Source organism: Pelophylax lessonae (assembly GCF_965119305.1).
Source record: "Pelophylax lessonae genome assembly, chromosome: 2".
In the NCBI taxonomy this organism is placed as follows: Eukaryota; Metazoa; Chordata; class Amphibia; order Anura; family Ranidae; genus Pelophylax; species Pelophylax lessonae.
The window spans coordinates 586,382,451-586,404,033 of NC_138769.1; the positions used below are offsets into that span (position 1 = coordinate 586,382,451).

Consider the following 21,583-nt stretch of genomic DNA (forward strand, 5'->3'; position numbering starts at 1 on the left):
CAAGTAATATCCTATGCAGGGGCGTAACTACAGGGGTTGCAGGGGTTGCAATCGCAACCGGGCCCCATGCTCCAGGGGGCCCATGCAGCTCCCCTGTACACCTGGATAGGAGGGGTGGTGGGGGCAGCATGTAGAGGAATCACTGTCCTCCTTTTTCCTCCTGTAGCTGCAGGAGGAAAATGGAGGAGATTGGTTCATCTGTATGCTCCCCCCGCCACTCCTCCTATCCAGTTCACTTGTGTTCTTCTGCCTCTGGGCCCCTGTGTGCTCCCCTGGTCCCCCCCCCCCCACTGTGCTCCCTCCCCTCTCCTGCCGGGTGCTGCAAGGGATGTGTCACAATAGAGAACCAGGAAGGGGTCGGTAAATATGTTATTTACCAGCTCCTTCCTTTTCTGAATGGACAGAGTCATAGTCAGTGACATTGTAAAAAAATAAAATAAAATGATAAAAAATAATACAATTAAAATACCAAAAAATAAAAACTACTGACACTAGTGGGTGAACTTCCAGGATCGCAAAGGTCACACTTGCGACCGGGCCCTGGCATTCCACCACTGTGGGGAGGCCCCAAGATTGCAGGAAGGGGGCCCAGTGCAGAACTTGTGAAAGGGTAATAAAGGGCCCCTCAACGAGAGTAAAGGGCCCCAGGATCAGTGGGAAGAGCCCCAGGCTTGAAGGGAAGGGCCCCGGCCAGGGGCCTGGGGGGCCCTTCATGGTTTCTTGCACCGGGGCCCTAAAGGTTCTAGTTACGCCTCTGATCCTATGTGACATTTGGTTACAGTTTTACAGTGGCAGCAGCAGGGGTCGTGCTTCGCCCAAGGCTCAGAAGTGAACAGGGAACACATTATACTCAGCAGCTCCTGAGGGGGGTAGCTCTACATTTGTTTACCCAAATTATATCCACTTTGTATAGTAAAGACATTCAAAAACTGCTTTAGGTCTGCTTCCACTCTTGGCATCTTGAAGTACATGACCAAATCAATGTGCTCTCTTAACAGTGCTGCAGTTGCAAATTAAGCCTCTCACTCTAGAAAGCATATATAGGCAAAGAAAAATAATAATAATAATAATAATAATAATAATAATAATAATAGCTTCATCTTCATCCAATTTTAAAATCAAGAAATTACAGTGGCAAGAAAAGATACGTGCAACTCTTGGAGTTACCTAGTTTTCTGCAGTCATTTGCCATAAAATGTAATCTAATCGTCACCTAAGTCACAGCAATCGACCAACACAATGTGCTTAAACTGATAGCATAGAAACATTTCATTTTCTCGTGTCTTTAATAAATACACCTATTAACCACTTAAGCCCCGGAAGATTTTACCCCCATTCCGACCAGGGGGTATTTTGCCATTCGGCACTGCGTGATTTTAACGGACAATTGCGCGGTCGTGCGACGCTGTACCTAAACAAATTTGGCGTCCTTTTTTTCCCACAAACAGAGCTTTCTTTTGGTGGTATTTGATCACCTGTGCGATTTTTTGATCACGCGCTATAAACAAAAAAAGAGCGTCAATTTTGCAAAAATAGCAATATTTTTCACATTTTTTTATATGAAATTCCCCCCCAAAAAAATGTAAAAATCAAAATTTTTTAACATTTTCGGCCAATTTGTTTTATGCTACCTATGTTTGGTAAAAAAAAAAAAAAATCGCAAAAAGCGTATTTTGATTGGTTTGCGCAAAAGTTATCGCGTTTACTAACAAAGGGAAAGATTGTCATTTTTGTTGTTTTTTTTTTAACGCGTAATGGTGGCGATCTGCGATTTTCTTTTGCGGTACTGCGACATTGGGGTGGACAGATCGGACCCTTGACTGACATTTTTGACACTTTTGGGGTTACCAGTGACATTTCTACAGTAATCAGTGCTATACATATGCACTGTTACTGTAAAAATAGACTGGTAGTGAAGGGGTTAACTTTATTTGGGAGGGAGGGGCTGTGTGTGTCCCTAGGGGCGTGCTTTCTACTGTGATTGGCTGTGGCTTGAGCTGTAAGGACACTGATCAACGGATCTACATAGTAGATCCGTGTGATCAGTGTCTTTACACCGAGGAGAATGACAGGTCGCTGGTTTACACAAGCTGCCTGCCTTTCTCCCTCTCCCCCGCCGATCGCCGAGTGACCGGCGGACATCGGGTCCGCTGGTCACATGCGCGGGGGGGGGGGGGGTTCCGTGACCACGCAGGAGCGGGAGCGCGCGCTCGCTCCCTAGACCCTCACAAGCTAGTGACGTAGCCCTACGTCACTTTGCCTGTGAGGGGCTGACTGCCGGCGTAGATCGGCGTTAGGCAGTCGGCAAGTGGTTAAACGTTCACAGTGCTGGAGGAAAAAGTAAGTGAACCCATAGACTAATTACTTCAGTGAGGCTAAGTCAGTAGTATGCACACCTGGAGTCCAATTAATGAAATTAGTTTAGAAGTATGGTTTAGACCTACTTTGATTGATAAAAGACTCTCAAACATTTTAAGATTGCTGTGCATAAGAAGCATTAGCTGATGTGAATCATGCCTCACAAAAAGGAGCTCCCTGAAGACATATGATCAAGAGTAGGTAAACTGCATAAAACTGGAAAGGAATACAAAGCAATCTCAAAGTGTTTAGGCATCCATCAGTTGACAATTAGACAAACTCTCTATAAATGGAGACAGTTTAGTACTATGGCTACTCTTCCTGGAAGTGGGCGCCCAGCAAAGATAACTCCTAAGGCATAATGTAGAATCCTCCATGAGGTAAAGAATAACCCACGAGTAACAGCTAAAAGCTTAAGGACATCACTGGAACTGTCAAACTCCCTTGTTCATGAGTATACCATACATAAGGCTTTGAACAGGCAGGGTGTCCATGTCAGAACACCACAGAGGAAGGCACTGTTCTCCATCAAAATTATTGCTGCACACTTGAAGTTTGCCAAAGCGCACTTTGGAAATCCACAACTTTGCTGAAAAAATGTTGTGTGGACTGATAAAACAATAGTTGAATTGTTTGGGAAGAATACTCAGCACTATGTATGAGGCAAAAAGGGCACGGCTTACCAACATCAAAACAACATAACTGTGAAGTAATGGTGGAGGGAACATCATGATTTGGGTTTGCTTCACTGCCTCTGGGCCTGGACCACTTGCCATCATTTAAGAGAAAAATAATCCCAAGTTTTCCAAACTGGAATTGAGGGTGGCCTACCACTGGGGTCATGCAAGAAGGCATTTGTTCAGAAGATTGACCCTCTGTCACACCTGAACAATTTGAAAGTTAGACCGATGATCGGATGCTGGTAGAGCGGTCTAATAATATCCTGGGGCAGCCAGAGGAGGCTCCCAAGTGGTATCTCTGTGAATGCCTGTTTTAGTTGTACCCAACATTTACAATAACATTGTATCAATCCAGTATCTTGGTCATAAATGGGGGAAAGTTTGCTCACAAAATGTCTCCTTTAAAGGGGGTGAGATAAATACCAAAGTTTTTTTATGGTTACTTTTTTTAAACTTGTTTGTAATTTGAACCATAGAAGCTTGTCATCTGAACCTGATGGCTACAGGACCTGCAGCTTGAACAGTGCCACCTTGAAGTGAGAAGACATTTTGTGAAGCTGTGACTATACCTGCATTTTATGGATACTTCAGATAAGGTGGTAGTTGACCTAACTGTATTATTTGTTAGGAACCATACCCTTACTGCTAAGCATTGGCAAGGGTTACATAAATATACTTTTTCATGATCCCTGTGGTTAGAAGGTCACACAGGATCCCCATCATATGTAAGTACCAGTACCAAAGTCTGAAGTTAAATTTTTCTAAATTCAGGCAGGGGAAGTTAGCATCAGCCACCATACAATTTCCAAATACATGATCAGTCTTTATTTACTCTTTTTTAACTGAAGTCCTTTTACATAGCTTAGCACATTATTTCAACAACCATATAAAAATGAAGAAAAAAGGGAAAAAGATCAGAAATGACAAAAACAGTTTGAAGACCAGCACGTGGCCTAATATTTTGTTTGTAGAGCCAAATGTAATATACCGAGCTTTACACTATATGAGAAAAGATTGTTACATGTTGTTTATATCTCTAAAATGGTTTGTGAGATACAAATATGTGTAGTGACATTGCGTTCTACATGCTGATGTTGGATGCTGAATGTCTGTCTCATCACTGAATGAATAGAATGTTTTGTTGTGGCGGTTGTGAGGCATGATACAACTAAATGGCCAATGACTCCATAAATCTTAACAATCATAGGAAACTATTATAAGAAGCTACACAAAGACCAGCAGTATTTCTGAAATTTTCCACCTGCATTGACAAAGAGGTCCTAGTAAATTGCAGCGGTGGGACAATAAGCAGGTCAGGTTGTGAAACCAAACCCAAGGCCAAAGGCTAATTCTGCTCCTCCAAGCTAAGGGTAACCAGAAAAATTATTCAGGATTGCAAAGTATAGTCCTTTTGTGCAACAGTTATATCAATGTGGCACTGAACACTCCATGCATCTACATAACAAAACATATACTGTTCGGAAGACCAGTTATCTTCTCTCCTTCCCACTGTGCCTTTATTTTAATTAGTACATTTTATTAAATTACAACTTTGCCCAAAGCTAGTATTTCAGATTTTGGCATGTATTAGTAAGTTAAATCACCTGCTGATCTTTCTCTGAGAACCCAGCAGAGGGATTTCCCAGTAGCCAATTGATTTTACTCCTTACCATAAAGATTTCTCTCTTGGAGCAAGATTCCAGTATTTTTTTTTTTTTTTTGCTCCTACATTAAGAAGAATCTTATAATGGTAATAATATTGTAATCAGACATTGTAACAGCCATGCCATTCATATAGAAGCGGCAATCCTCATATAGGAAAATCTGGTCCTCAAAGTGCCAAAGAAATAAAAACCAGCACCCTTTGACTTCCCACTAACCATGTAAAACTGACATAGTATTGGGTGGGTTTGTCTATTAGGTTTATTTAGTTTTTACACCAAAGTTGAATTATTCTCTGTTGGATAGTGGAGAAACAGTGCATGACAAACTACACAATGCATTGGTACTTTTTTTATTTAGTGAAGCTTCATTTTTCATCACCCCTTCCCTTGCCCAAATTAAAGACATACAAATAAAGTAAGACATCAAATTTATCAGTGCCTGTTTACTGCCACATTACTGCTGGTGATGGCATCACTCTGCTACCTAGAGTTTAAACAAAGCTAGCAGCCAGCATTTGCTTAGATGATTCTGAGATTAAGATGGGCTACTTCGGTTCATTTATTTACTGATTTGTATGGACTATATATTTTAGATAAAGATGTACCTAAAGGGTCAGTCAACCCAACAATGAAGTATACAGCAGGTTGTATCGCTTAATGGCTTTAATTAAGACTCCAGAAATGAGTCCACCAACTTGATGCTGCCCTAATTTTGGGGTTTCGCTTTTTCTGATACTACATTTCTGAATACTGAAGAAGCAATACGTTTGAATCTAAACCCATACATCAATTGTTCTTTGGCATATGGACCACCATTTTTTTCTGCTTTCAATTAAATCATACTTGGTGTGAGATGTATCCATGGGCCCTTTCTTCTCTAGGGTGACAATGCTTTCTCAGTTCAGCAGCTTTATTGTCACCCTTTTCTGTGTGCTTCAAAGTTAGACTAGAGACAGCTGTGCCGTCGCAGTGTGTTGGCATGTTCTGCCACTGCAGTAAAACTGATATTCTGCTGCTGCCAAAGTGGGTATAAGTCCACAAGAAGGTCATACAAAAAGGAGTGCATTTTTAGATTAATTTAGTTTTACATTAAGTCCTGTTCTGCAGCAAAAAAAATTGCATGGCTTGGTAGCAGAATCAGGATTTATGGAGAATGTAGCAGGAATTAAATTATCTTTTTTGCCTTCATTATGATTGCAGCCTAAGACTGGGCCAAGACCTCTGGTTAGCAGATTGCATAGCAGCAGACTCTTAGGGACCTAAGAAGTCAGTGTTTGATCTGGCGCCAACTTTAACTGAAATATCTGTTTTTGGGTAGACTGACCCTTTCATTGAAAAAAAAAAAAGTAAGAAACCCTACAAAAATGTAGCTTTGTGATATCACCAGCCTCAGCCATTTGCTGCAAGTGGCTATATAAAAACAACTTGGCTTGTCACAGCTTAAATATATTTATATGAAGGTTAGCCAAATGTTGCATAGAAGTGGTCAATATTTATTGCACACTGGAATGAGAATAGACAACTCAATCTTATTGGTGTATTATCATCTGAGATATACAGTTCACACCAAAGTGTTCTGGCATTTTTAAAAAAATAAATAAAAAATAAATGATAAAGATGACAATGGCGTACGCCAGAAGCTATTTTGTTTAATTTGTCATATTTTCCGTATTTACAAAAAAAAGTCAATAAAATAAAATGATATTTTACAGCATTTATAATATCCTCTTAAAAAGTTGAACCACACTTTTCAGCTTTTTTTGTGCTGTTTACAACGTAGCCTGTACATATGTATGGAGTTGATATATAATACATCCTATTTCAGCTGTAAATGGAGAGAAATAAATAGAAACACACTATGAAGTTAGAAACTGTTCCTTCTTCAGATTTTCCTTAGTTTAATGCTCACCTATGCCACTGCATTTGAAGTAGACTAGGAAGTGTTTCTCTTGGCACAGAGGTATGGCTGGAAGTGTTCAAGTGGGTTTCAACAGAAAATTGAGTCATGAACTAGTAACAAATGGGTGTACAGTATGATAATTCATGCAATCTGTGTGTTGGTTATATATCAGGTAATAATTTGGTCCACACCAAAAACAGCTTTCTTCTTCGACCACATTTACACCACGCGATTCCATAGCATTTTCAGCAGCATCAGCTAATAAAATACAGAACACAGCAAGCTTTCATTTTTTTTTTGCATAATGTTACTGCAGCACCAGCCAGGTGTCAAACAATACTTAAAAATTAATATTAAAAAAAAGAAATAAAATAGATTCATTTTCTGGTCTCCAACATTCTTAGTCATTGTTGACACTTGTAGTAAAAAAAACACAAAAATGTAATGAAATTAGAAAAAATATGTGTAAAACAAAATTTCCTCAGGGATGTGCTATATAATGTGTTGGGACTCATTACATTTCACAATGCATTGTTACACCTCAGGACCTTAAAACTTGTAATTTGAACTAAACTTTTTATTCTGACCATTGTCAAATTTGCCACTATAAACATGGTGGCAAATACATTTTTGTAAAAAAAAAAAAACATAAAAAAAATAAAAAATAAAACTCAAAGTTGAGGACAAAGTGAAACATGCCATTTAAAGTGCTAAGCTGTGAATTGTCCCAGGTAAAACAAAACAATCTTTTTCTGAAAACAATGCCTATACAAAAGTATAAGCAAATTGCAAAAAACACATCCCAGTGCCACGATCTTAACTCAATTAAAGGCTTTTCTAAATATTGCAGCTTTGCTTCTGCTAAATATATGCCCTCTGTAGAATGAAGACTAAAAACATTGTAAAATACAAAAAGCAGAATTTCATAAGCCCTAGATTTTGGTTTACAGTGACATAGTATATTAGAAGCTATTTTCTTGTTTTTTTATTACTATTTTTATAGTACCCCAGTGAAGGAAACCTTAAGCAGCAACTAGTTTCTTTTTTTCTCATTTTGTTTGTAATATGTGCAAAAGTGATTTTATTTAAAGAATTGTTAATAAACATACACAAATCTTTCTGTCTTGCTTTAATCCCTAACCATGATGTGTAAAAGTTTGAAGATTTGGTAAATATTGGTGAAGGGTATATATTAAGTTGCCTCCAGATATAGTGTTCTATTCAGTGGAGTGCCTCAAACTTACGGCTATCCCACTGCAGTGGACAGAGAACTGATGTTTTGTGTTTTATGAGTCTTCATGCATGATTCCTGATCACAGCATGCCATCATGCAAGTCATTTCTATGCATTGAACGAGCACAATTTATTTAATTTTTTTTTCTTTTTGGAATTGGCCTGAGCAAATGCCCTTTAGCCAGAAAAATAACCCAATTTTCCCATCTCCCGAATCACATGAAGCCCATGTAGAAAAATTATGCAGATATATCAAATAAATTGTGACATGTGGCATGGGCTTAATGTTCAGTTATTTTTTTTCTCTTTTTTTTTTAATTTTCCCAGATTTTTTGTGTTTTTTTTTTTTGTTTTATTATTTTATTTTCTCTTGTTTTGCTGCTTGACTAAGGTAACATTGCAAATATAGTTTTGCATGAATAATCACATCCCTAAGTGGTGCTTTTCTGATTTTTTTCAGAATAATATGAGAAAATAAACTCCATCTGGCTGCCCTGGAACTGGACTATTCCTTGCAGCTCTGGTCATTTCTCCTAAGTTGCATTGGTTGATGGGAGACATGCAGTACAACTTCCTCGTTTTTGTCTTTTAACCAGGTGGTGATTCACTGCCTTAAAATGCAACAATGTCATAATAAGCAGATTGTTTGGTATTGATCTTCAGATAAGTGTCTCCATAGCTGTTCTGCATTGATATAATTATTAAATTTGTAAACAATCTTTGCTTGCAAATGAGAAATGTTAACATTTTTTTCAACACTTGGATTCCCTGACAGATTTTTGTCTTTTCGCTCTTTCTCTCATTGCTTCTTGTATTCTTTCTTGTTTTTCCTTTTCAGGTTTAGTTACACTGTCATATGATGGTAGCGATGCTGTAGAAGGGGTGCCTTCTTTTCTGTCCATATTTGTTCCTCCATTTTCCATTTTAGTTGAGGAAGGTTTTCTACAAACAAAACCTCGTTTTGTTAAATGGCGTCTGTAGGCCTGCTGTATAACCACAGCTGATACATCCTCCTGTTTGCGCCTGAGCGTAGTGGTGATGGGCTCATAAGACACTTTTGAAGGGTTGGAAGCTACAAAGCGCTCTTCCATTTGCTGTCGCAACATATCTAGCTCCCCGCTCTCTCCAAGCACACGTTTGGTAAAGGCAAAGAGGATATCTAAACAATGGATTCTGTCACCACTCACCATAGGCAAATCCATGGCAATAAGTTCAATAGTGTTTGGCTTAGGAACTCTCAATGGATGCTCCAAGGCATCAGCAAAATCTGTGAGTTTACCGAACTGGATAAATTGGGTGGCATCGGGATCAAATTTCTCCCATATTTCATAAAATGTTTCAAAGTCATCCTCACTTAGAGGATCTGCGCTCTCTTCTGTGGCAACGCTAAAATTTTCTAGGATTATAGCAATATACATGTTTACCACTATGAGAAACGAGATGATGATATAGCTGACAAAGAAAAAGATTCCTACAGAGGGGTTTCCACAATCACCTTGCATCGGACTGCCTGGATTCTCCTTCTTAGGATCACAGTCTGGGGGGCGGTTTAAGATGGGTAATAACAAGCCATCCCAGCCAGCAGAGGTAGTGACCTGAAATAAACAAATCATGCTATTGCCAAAAGTCTCAAAGTTGAACATGTCATCTATCCCTGCTTCCTTCTTTACGTAGGCAAAGTTCGACATTCCAAATATTGAAAATATAAACATAACGAGAAATAGTAGCAGGCCAATATTAAACAAGGCCGGCAAGGACATCATTAAGGCAAAAAGCAGGGTTCGAATTCCTTTGGCGCTTTTGATTAAGCGAAGTATACGACCAATACGAGCCAAGCGTATGACTCTGAAGAGTGTTGGGGACACAAAGTACTTTTCAATCAAATCAGCCAGAAACATACCTAGGAAAGAAAATGGACCACTTAGAACATTATATAAATTGCAGAAACATTCACATTTTCCATTCATTTTTTTTCAATTCAACACATTTAAGGTAAAATTGTAGAACAAAGGAAGTGAACGAACCTTTTTTTAAACAAGGTCTTTACAATTTAAAGTGACACCAAACAATTTCTTTATTCTCCAAAGTAATCCAAACACTTTTTAATGGCCCTGTAATCTATTTTACATAAAATGGTTTGTTACTGTGTTTTTCTGCCTACTTGTTACATCCTCTGTGAGCTCCCAAATATCTCCTTTTCACCTCTTCCATTTGGAATGAGCAGTTCTTGTTAGCTGCAGTCAAATGCACTGCTCTATGCACACTACAAATCATATAGACAATCTCAGGAGCAAGCAAGAGAGGGTGGGTGCGTTCCTAAATCCAGCAGGGACATGGAGAATGCATGAGAATGAAAAAAAAAAAAACAAAATAATTTGGAGCATATGGAGGAGGTTGAGGGCAAGAGAAGGTCTTTTTTTTTTTAAAGTGGAAGTTCGTGGCAAAACCTAACGCTATACCTGGTCTGTGCCACATTCTAAACCTAATCTACTGTATCTAACCCTGTAAAGCAAAGATCCTATTCTGCAGCCAATCCACTCTGGTCCCAGCATCAGCTGTCAGCAGCAGCTTCAGTGTGGGGGCGGGTGCAGAAAAAGTCAGCCGACAGCGGAAGCCCCATAGCAAGTCTATAGGTGACGTCACTTCCCATTAATTTCACAGCCGTTGACGGTCCTCTCCTGCACAGAGCTTCCCTCGCTAAAAACCAGAGTGGATCGGCTGCAGAATAGGTAAGTAAAGTGATATTTGCTTTACAGGATTAGATAGATTCGGTTTAGAATGTGCCACAGAGCAGCTTTAGAATTAGTTACCGTATATATCGGTGTATAACACACACTTTTTCCCCCTGAAAATATACTGCAAACAATTAGTGCGAGTTATACGTCAATATTTTTTTTAACAACGGGGGGGGGGGGGGGGGGGGGGATCGAGGAGATTGGGTGGTCCGATCTGGGTGCCACACATTGGAGGGGTGGCAGGCCCTTTCCTGTCCCTGGGACAGCCCTGTCAGCATACTCTTCAGTTAAGGAAAAAATCACCGCCAGTCCCTTTTTAAAGATCCTTCCTGCATTATATCACTGTCATTGAAAATCACTGCCCTTAGATACCTTGTTAGCTTGAGAGAGGAGAGCAGTCACGTGACTGGCCATGAAAGAACAGAGCTAACAAAGTATTTAGAGGCATTGGTTTACAATGACAGTGACATGTAGGAAGCATCTATGAAAAGGGGTTGGCAGTGATTTTTTTTTTACTTTAGAGTACGCTGGCAGGGCTGTCTCAGGAGAGAGTTCAGGGGGGCTGTGCAATACAATTACAGGAGAATGTGACCGGCTCTCAATGAAGCCTCATTCTCCTACAGCACATTGCTCCAAAAAAAATACACTGTCAGTTGACGGACATGACACGGACATGTCATTCACCTCCTCAGCAGGGACCAGTGGAGCAACCCTCTGCAGAGCAAAGCAGAGTCTGGTGAGCAGACCGCCTGTGTGAAAGGACCCTTAAGCATTTGCCCATTTTGAACAAGTGAAAGTACAGGTCCTTGTTCACTCCTGTAGGTAAGGGCAGTGTAGAGAAATTAATCTACAAAGTTCAAAACACAGGCAAAGTTATTCTATTTTCTTCTGCATCAGAATCTTGGCAGCCTGCCAGCTCTCTACATCATGGCTGAAATTGCATTCCATTCACACCAAAAAGGTGTAGGATCCTTTTTTTGGTCCACACTTTAATTGGATCGCAGTGGTGTTCACTTCAGACACGTGATCTGATTCCATTTCGATTTCACATTTGCACTGCATTCTGCAAACTGATTTGGGGGTTGTCATTAGCTTTTTTATTTCAGTGACACCAAGGATGGAGGGACAATCTTTTTTCCAGTGAAACCACAGATGCAGGTGCATTTCTACCTAAAACCCTGCTCACCCATAATGCAGTGACCCTGTTTTAAAAATGTTTTAAAGTTTTTTTTTCTTTTTTTTTGGGGGGGGGGGGGGCGCAAGTAGCTGGTCTTGCTTAGGGCGCAAAATAGTCTAGCACCGGCCCTGTCTATAACTGTGTAAAGGACTATTGATACTAATTTGCACTACAGTTATATATTTGCACAGTTTTCACTGAGCACTTTTATACTACATATGGTAATAGATGATTGTTTAATATATTTATAGCTACATGCAGCAGTGCTGACAATCACAACTAGCACGTTAAAAAAACTCTTAGTCAGGATCCTTCTGTAGTTATCAAGAACTCAGATAAGTGTGGTCTAGTAGTAGTTCAGGATACTTCTGTGCACCGTTCAGGAGGGCATTCCGCAATTGTCTGATGAGAGCACCTATATTAAACTAAAAGGGAACCCAACTGTTCAGTTTAAGAAAATCTTGAGTGATCTTGTGCAAAAGGGGGTTTGATTAGGTGTTCTCTCCCCCAAGGAGGGTGAAGCCATGGTTGCTGATTTCCCTGTACTCCCTATATTCCACCACCTCCCTAAAACACACAAGGGTTTAAGCCATCTCACTGGTTGTCCTATAGTGGCTGGGATAGGCTCTTTGAATGAAAATCTTGGTCTGTGCGTTGATTGCCAGTTGCAACCATTAGTCAAGAGTTTACCCAGCTACTTGAGGGACACTAAGAATGTTTTGTATATATGTAACCAGATGAGATGGGAGGAGGGGGGATCTATGGGTTACTTGTGAAGTGTCTAGTCTGTACTCCTCCATACTGCATTCCTCTAGTATGTAATTGGTGGAACGCTTTGTTGCCTTATGAGTTTATGTGTAATGTCCATTACTGTGGCCTGAGGAGGAGTTGTGTATAAATCCCTATTAGAGACTGTATATAGATGGGTGTAAATATATATGTACAAGATATTGAGTTCTGATCTTACATTGAGTTGATATATGATTATCAATTATATGAAGTTGTGTTTTCAGTCTGCAGGCAATAGTAACTTGATTAACATGTCCATCTGAAATGCCAGTTCTATTTGCACTAGAAAACAAACTGATATGCAGAATAGTACCAATTCTGTACTTAAGTTCCTGTTAGCCAGACATTACGGGGCCAGAAAATAATGGACAATCGTCCATGACAGGTCATTCCTTTATCTCATCCTCTAATTCAAAGACTCAGTCTTTAGATATGCAATGAAGGTGATCGTCGGTTCAGGGATGGGCAATTTGCCCAATCCTGAATAATATACGCCCAAAGGGAGGAGAAGGGTAAGATTGCTACACCAATCAGAATGGCTCTGAGCAAGGCGATATGGGTCTATATTAATATAGGTGAGGAGAGAGATCACTCTCTTGCAAGCCGACTAGGATGAAGCTACTGGGGATGGTAAATATAGACTATATATCTCACACTTAGAATGTATACATGCTTTTTATCGTTAGTGTTTGAATACACACGGCAAGCACCATGCCTGAAGTGAAAAGGTAACTTAACTCCATGCTCAATACGTACATGGTATTGTAAATATGGCTATTGTGGGTAATTTGTAAATATTATATACGCCCGGAGGTCTGTACTAACCATGTGTTGTAAAAATGGATTTTTGTAAGATCTTACCGTAAAAAAAATCCTTTTCTCTTAAGCTCATTGACAGACGTAGTCCTCCTTGATTAATATCAACTCGGGTTATACTGCCCTCTACAGGAGTAGGACTAGACAGGAAAGAAAACGTTCTGGCCACACCTTAGGGGCAGTCCCAGAGGGTATATCCTCTCTCTCTCTGCTACAGCAAATCAGTTATGTCACAAAGCAGTGTTTAGAGAATTTAACCCAACCCAACTCAGAAAACAGAGGGGCGGGTACTACGTCTGTCAATGAGCTTAAAAGAAAAGGATTTTACGGTAAGATCTTACAAAAATCAATTTTTCTCTGTCGCTCATTGACAGACGTAGTCCTCCTTGATTAATATCAACTCGGGACGTCCCAAAGCAGTGCCACAAATGAGGGGTGGGATAATGGAAATCAAAATCGAATCTAGAAGGCCCAACCGGTGCCAACTAGAAGTTTTAAAGGCTCATCAATCAAAGGATGAGACTCAACTGAAAATCCAACGGAAAAAAAAAACCCTCGAGGTAGACCACCGGTCTCCTCAAATTGCGGCCTGCAAAACCTTGCGGCCAAATGAGGCATCCGCCGATGCCATCACATCAACTTTATAAAATTTTGTACACCTGGACCACTGACGCCTGATGGCGGTAGGCCCAGGAAGTACTGAGCGCTCGAGTGGAGTGCGCCTTAACAGGGAACGGAGGATTCCGACCCTTAATAGAATAAGCCTGTACCACCGTCTGTCTAATCCATTTGGAGATAGTCGCGGCAGATGCAGGCAACCCCTTTCTGGGGCCATCCGTGATCACAAAAAGTGAATCTGTTTTACGGAACGATTCCGTACTACATCCAAGGAATGCAACGCACATTCCCGAGGATGATTGGGCTTAGGACACAAGGAAGGTAGCACAATATCTTCATTCAGATGAAACTCTGAAACCACCTTAGGAAGAAAGGATGGCTTCGGATGAAGAACTACCTTATCCCTATGAACCACTAGATATGGGGAATGGCATGATAATGCAGCCAGTTCTGACACCCTGCGTGCAGAAGTAATGGCCACCAAGAAGGCCACCTTCTGGGATAATGTAAGCAAGGGAATCTCCCTGATATTTTCAAATGGAGGTTTCTGCAGAACCGACAAAACCAAATTAAGATCCCAGGGCAGTAAGGGCGCGCGCACTGGCGGAGCCAAGTGTCGCACCCCCTGGATGAAATTCCGCACCAAGGAATGAGTAGCCAAAGGCTTCTGAAAGAAGATTGCTAACACTGAAACTTGACCCTTGATGGTGCTCAAGGATAGTTTCTGCTCAACCCCTTTTTGCAGAAAAGCCAAAATTCGGGTCACCAAATAGGTACGTGGGGGAAATCCCAAAGATTCACACCACGCAATACAAGTCTTCCATGTGCGATAATAGACTTTGCTAGAAGTCGCTTTCCTTGCTTTAATTAGAGTAGGAATAACTGAAGCTGACAATCCCCTGTCCTTCAGTACCTGGGTCTCAATGGCCAGGCCGTTAAAACCAGCGACTGTAAAGCACGATGGAAGATCGTCCTTGAGACCGCAGATCCTCCCTGAGAAGAAGTCTCCAAGGAGCGTCTGCGACTAGCCTGCCCAAGTCGGCGTACCCGGCTTGACGAGGCCAGCACGGAATTTCCAGGATAACTGGAGTTCCCTCCACCTCTATCCTGCGGAGAAATCTCAGCAGTAACTTGAGAGGGGGGAAGACATATAGTAGCTGATACTGCCCCTACGGGACGTTCAGCGCGTCTGCTGCGTCCGCTAGCGGATCGCGGGCGCGAGTTACCAACCTCCGCGCCTTCCTGTTGAGCCGAAATGCCAACAGATCCACCTGCGGGATGCCCTACTGAAGACACAGGTGGTGAAATCCTTGGTGATCGACCTAAGTCATCACCATGATATTGTCTGACTGGATCCGAACCGGGCTGCCCTAGAGCTGCTTGGTCCAGGCAATCAGACAAAGTCTGATCGCTCTCAGTTCCCACACATTTATCAGAAACTAAATTCCTATCGGAAGTTATGACTTCTCCTGGCTGAGCATTAGAGACTGAAGTCACCGGACCAGAGACTCCTTGGTCCGCTCGCTCAACCGGATACGATTCCTGGAGGGAACTGGGAATGATCTTTGGAAAAGGTAAAGAAAACGTTCTGCTCAAGGAACGGGAACTACCGCTCCCTGTAGCATATGAATGTTGGAAGGGAAGAATCGCACCGGTAGAAGTGATCGACACTCGATCTTGTATCCTGATCATATGATCTCCTGAACCCCTTAGTCCGGGATTCAGGAAAGCCCTGGATCTGAACACCGGTTAAGACGTCCCCCCACCCCTGAGCTGGGTGGGGGCACACCTTCAGGCTGTATTAGCCTTATCTTCAGGTTTGGCTGAGTCGGCCTTTTGTTTACCCGACCAGCGCCTTTTGAAACCTCCTGAAGGGGCTTTGCCCTTCACGCTCGCCCCAGCGGAGCGAACTAACCTCTTATGAGCGGAAAAGAAAGGTCCTCGCCTGTTACGAGGTCCTTTAGCTTTAGCAGTCTGTGGCAAAAAAGTGCTCTTGCCCCCAGTGAAATCCTTTATGATCTCATCTAGGGTGGCCCCAAATAGGCGATCCCCCTGAAAAGGGAGATTAGCCAAAGCTTTCTTGGAACCTTGATCCGCCGACCAACACTTTAACCACAGCACACGTCTGAGGACTACTGCTGACATCGATGCATGCGCTAACAAGGGAGTGGCATCCAGGGCTGCGTCACAGAAGAACTGTAATCCCTGTATAATTTGCTCCATCAAATCAGACGCTGCCTGGGGAATACTTCTCCCCTTTAAATCATGGCGCAACAATTTTGCCCATTCTGTCAATGTTTGTGAAACTAAACCAATGGCAACCACTGGTCTAAAGGTTGACCCTATCAGGGAAAAAACAGTGCGGGATTCCGCTTCCACTTTTCGATCCACCGGATCCTTAAAGGACGGAGCGTCCTCCAACGGGATAACAGTGGCTTTATTTAGTCTGGAAATCGGTGGATCCACCACTGGTGGTACCGTCCATTTTTTAATGAGGGATTCCTCAAACGGATAGCATCTAGCAATGCGTTTGGAAATAGTAAGGATTTGTTTCGGAATTTCCATCTCGGTTACCTCTTCCGGTGTAACCTCAAGTCTCAAGGTTTCCCGGACAGACACAACTAGTGCGTCCACCAATGCTTCTTCTTGTGGTATGGCACGGAGGTAGAACCGTCCTCCTCACTATCTGAGGATGCATTACCTGAGACAACAGCTCCTGCAGAGGGACCTGCAGCTGCAATGACCATCTCAGAATCTGACTCTGAAGTATCAGATGAAATAGGGGTAGGCGGGGGTCGCTTTCTTGACCCCCGTCCCTGACAGGCCCTCTCCACCCGGGATACCAAAGACTCCAAAACTGCTGATAATGCATCAATAATCTGTGAACTGGAGGGTCCTGCGGCCACCTCGAGGGGATCAGGTGGGGATACATGTGTGGCAGGGTCCATGATTATGCAAGACACTTGCCAGAAAAAAATAATTGCAATCAAAAAAATAAAACTTTTCTTTTTTTTTTTTTTTTTCTTTAGTCCCCCAGCGCAGCAGCGCCCCTCAGTGTTACCTGCTTTTGGACCCCTACAGAGAGAGAGAGACCCCAAGGCTCACCACTTGATGCTCAGAAGTTTCAATACAACCTGTTCCAGCACTGTCTGTTACAGACAGGAAGTCTTTGGCTTGCTTTCCCGGGTAAAAGGAGGCGGCTCCGCCCCTTTACATGCCTTCCAGCGCCTCCCCATAGCTCCTCGAGGTGTTTGGTCACCTCACACATGGCCGCCCCCATGCTAGAGACACGAGGCTACGCCAATATGGCGTCCCCGTGCGATCTGCAGGAAAATGGCGACGGCCTGTGTAGGATAGCGGCGGCTTGCAAGCTAGCAGCGGCCTGCGGGAGGTGTGCACTCGGCGTGTGCGCTCGGCCTGTGCGGCCTGTGGGACTGTGCGCTCGGCCTGTGCGGCCTGCGGGAGGTGTCCTCGGCCTGTGCGGCCTGCAGGAGGTGTCCTCGGCCTGTGCGGCCTGCGGGAGTGTGCGCTCGGCCTGTGCAGCCTGTGGAAGTGACCGGCTTTCTGGAGGGATGGCGACCTGCGGATGCAGTAACTCAGGCATAGGCATTGGCCTGTATACACACTATGACAGGTAGGATACCTCTATACCTCAATAGTAATGCCTTTTAGTAGTCTGCCACTGACTTCAGTCACCCTTACAGTCATATAGTGACTTTAGATAGTCAGCTCCCAAAACAAGCCTCCTGGTTTCTTATTCACAAAATCACACTCAAATTGGGGGATGTGTGACCTGTTATAGGATAGAGGGGGGACCCAGAAACTGAGTGTCCGACCATCCCAGAGAGGGGCCCGCGTCCACCAACAAACCCGACAGGGGGAGAGGGGGAACATTCTACTCACCATACCGGAACCAGGCGGGCGCCAACTCCTGACAGAACCCCTCTCCACTGGGGTGGGGGGGCTGTCGACCAATACGGACGCCGTGACTCAGTTTGCAACTGGTCATTGGCGTCCAGGCGAGACGTTTAACTCGCAGGGTCAGTCCCCGTCCAGTGGGACTATGTCGCGGCCTACCCAGCGCGGAGCTATGGCCTGCACGCGCTCGTAGGCTGAACTGGGGTGACCACTGGATCTCAACATCCAGCCCGTCGCCCAGTTTCAGCGTACTTGCTTGAAGATCTCACAGGAACACTGGAGAAGAAAAGCTGCCTAAAAAAGTATTTCTAAAAAATCTTGGCAGGACCAAAGATCCTAGCAAGGAACTTAGGTCCTTACTCCTAACTAGACAGAAAAAAACTGATTTGCTGTAGCAGAGAGAGAGAGGATATACCCTCTGGGACTGCCCCTAAGGTGTGGCCAGAACGTTTTCTTTCCTGTCTAGTCCTACTCCTGTAGAGGGCAGTATAACCCGAGTTGATATTAATCAAGGAGGACTACGTCTGTCAATGAGCGACAGAGAAATACTGTTTAGTGTGTAATTTGTATATATATATATATATATATATATATATATATATTATGTGACCCTTTCAATAAATGTGTATTGCTGATTGAACTACCTCTTTTGTGTAAAGATCTCTCAGGATCTAGATGTGTATAGGCGCATGCTTCTACAATGATTGGGGTGTATGCACATGTACACAGAACAAAAGGCAACAGCTTTCTGTACCACCATGGTGGGTACTCTCTTATACACAGGGAATACATTATTGAATGCCTTGATTACCTGTTAAAACATAATTTATTCTTGTTTGATAATTCTTTTTATCTCCAGAAATGCAGGGCAGCCATGGGTGCTCGGTTTTCACCCTCTCTCGCCAACCTATATATCGGTTGGTGGGAAAGGGTACGCTTTATTGGGGATAGTAATACTTTTTGTTCAAGTATAAAGTTTTATCATTGTTTTATTGATGATCTGCTAGTTATTTGTTCCAGATCTGTGGACACATTGGATGATTTTTTGTTGTTTTTGAATAACAATGATATAAACCTAAAGTTTACAGTACTCTTGAGTGATAGATATATTCCTTTTGGATGTCGTTTTCTCCAGTAAGGAGGGTCATATTGTGTCCAGTTTATATAAGAAACCCCTCTCTGGAAACACCCTCCTCCGTGCTTACTCTGAGTACCCTAGTCATGTGACGCAGGGTATACCAGTTGGTCAATTTTTGAGGTTGCACAGGATTTGTAGGGAGGAGGGTGATTTTCAGCAAGAGAGACAAAATGTGCTCCAGGTTTTGTGACAGAGGTTATCAATCTATTACTATTAGTAGAGCGATTTAAATAGCAGAGTCTACACCTAGAGAGAAATTATAACGGGACAATAGACGCAAATCCACTTCAAATAAAACCCCAATTTTTTTCCATTTCGTACAGTATGGAGTATAACAAAATCAGAAGAATATTGGAGCGATATATACCCGATCCTGTCTGAGGATAATTGTTATTCCAAAATGTTTTAGTTCCTTCAATCGGTCTAGAACGTGGCTGAATTATGTAGGTTCATTTAAGTGCGGTGCTGATCGCTGCCCATGTTGCCCTCGGGTTATCAAAAGTGACCAGTTTCGCTCTACGGCAAATTGAGGGACCTTTAAAATCAAAACCTTCATTAACTGCAACACTAGAAATGTGATCTATTCGACTACCTGTAAAAATGTGCAATCCAATGTGTAGATCACACAACTAGAAGGCTCCGAGATAGTTTGCACGATCATGTTTATATAGGATATTGAAACGGAGCACAGCACTAGTGTTGCTAAACATTTTAATGAAGTTCATGGAGGTGACACCACTTTGTTAAAAATCAGGAAATTCAAAAGATTGTCACCCCCAGGAGAGGCGAAGACAGCTTTAAAATTCTCTGTAAATGTGAGGTTTGTTGGATATATTTTCTCCAAACAAGGATTCCAGAGGGTTTGAAATTTAAGTGGAATTTGACTCACTTTTATGATTAAAACTTTCTGATCTACTGTACATAAACCTGTGGCGATTTTTTGACCCTTTTTAGACAGGAATAAAGAAGACATTACAGGAGTTAACTATACAAATTTTCATGATATAAATTCCTATGGTCTAATACAAGGCTCGACAAACCCCGGGCGCTAGGTCGCATTTGCGACTAGAATTAGCGACCTGGCGCCTGGGGTGTCCCGCAGGAGGTGTCCTGTCCCTTTTGCGCCCCCACCTCCTCCCCGAGTGCACGGACTTCCGCGCCATCCGAAAATTGAGGCCCCGGATTTTCGGCCTTCTTCTGTGAGATGAGAGGCTTTAAATGGGGAACTGGTGCCCTCTTGTGGTGGCCGGGAGTAATAACTGTTTCTACTGCCTGTTGACTGTTTCCACTGCCTGTTCTCAATGCATTCCCATCTCCTTCCCAAGAAGAGATGAGAGGGAAGTTTTTGCAGGCTTCATCTCCCTGTCCAGTTACCTTTGCTTAAAGGTAAGTGGACAGGGAGTGTGGTTGTAATTATTAATTTATTTTTTTAATTAAAAAAAAATGTATAAATTTTTTCTTTTTTTTAATTATTAAAAAATTTTTTATATATATATATATATATATATATATATATATATATATATATATATATATATATATATAATCTTTTTTTTTTCCTCATCGCTATGCCACAGCCAAAGCCGAAAGGCCCCTTTCACACGGGCTGTCTGATCAGGTCCGCCTGTCAGTTTTTCAGGCAGACCTCATCGGACCCTTCAGTCTCCTCTATGGAGCAGTAATCTGCCGCCATCTGATCCTGTCCGCCAAAAACAGACGAATGGTGGTTCTATTTTCTATCCATCCCGACCGTGGATCGGATCAGATGGCATCAGATGGAAAGAGACAGACAGTCTGTTTCCATCCAATTGCGCTATAGAGGAGAGTGGGGTTCTAGTCGTATTTATGTGTAAATTTAGTATCCGTTTTATTAAATAAAGCTTGGTTGTTCGTTTAAAAAAAAAAAAACTGGCTCCTAACTTTTTTAGCTGGCTCCTAGAGTTCAGGCAAATTTGTCAAGCCCTGGTCTAATAGTAATAAGGATATTGTCATTTTTTGTCGTTTTTAAAAGTGGTGTGTATGTTGCAGACTTTGAGTCACATTGGGGTGTTCCTATATATTATATATATATATATATATATATATATATATATATATATATATATAAATATAGTGGCAGTGCGTTGTCCTGCCAGGGTCTAAAATGTGAACATGACCCAGAATTCTCAATCAGTCAGGTTGAGGGGCTCCAGGGAGCTTGTAACATGAAGAGGAAACTGGCTTTTCAGTTTCCTCTGTGTTTTTAAAAAGTCCAGTTTGGGACCTGGAGCCTGGAGATTTCTAAGTGATCCGGGTGGGATGGAATCTCCAATCCTGGGTCCAGATATTCAGAACAGCCAGCATAATAATTGGTCAGGTGTGTGCTGGGCTTTTAGTAGTATCCTGACCATGGTTCTGGGCTCCACCCCGGCAGACAGGAGGTCTGGCCCAGGAGTCAGAAGGACTCCATGTGGGAGTCAATGCAGCACGAGGCTGCAATCCATGTGCACCCTGTTGGGTGAGTTAAGTCTGTAGGAGACAGGCAAGGGCCTAAAGTGTTAAGGCCAAAGCAGCAGTG

The 21,583-nt window shown here is 42.4% G+C and overlaps 1 protein-coding gene across 1 annotated transcript in view; it reads right to left on the minus strand.

Moving 5' to 3' along the window:
* Positions 1-6,331: 6,331 nt before the first annotated feature.
* The window catches only part of SCN8A (sodium voltage-gated channel alpha subunit 8), a 328,265-nt gene continuing 313,013 nt past the window's right edge, over positions 6,332-21,583 (minus strand). The window contains exon 27 of the mRNA XM_082244781.1: positions 6,332-9,735. Within this exon, the coding sequence (XP_082100907.1) occupies positions 8,588-9,735 (1,148 nt within the window). The 3' untranslated portion in view covers positions 6,332-8,587. The remainder of the gene's footprint in view (positions 9,736-21,583) is intronic.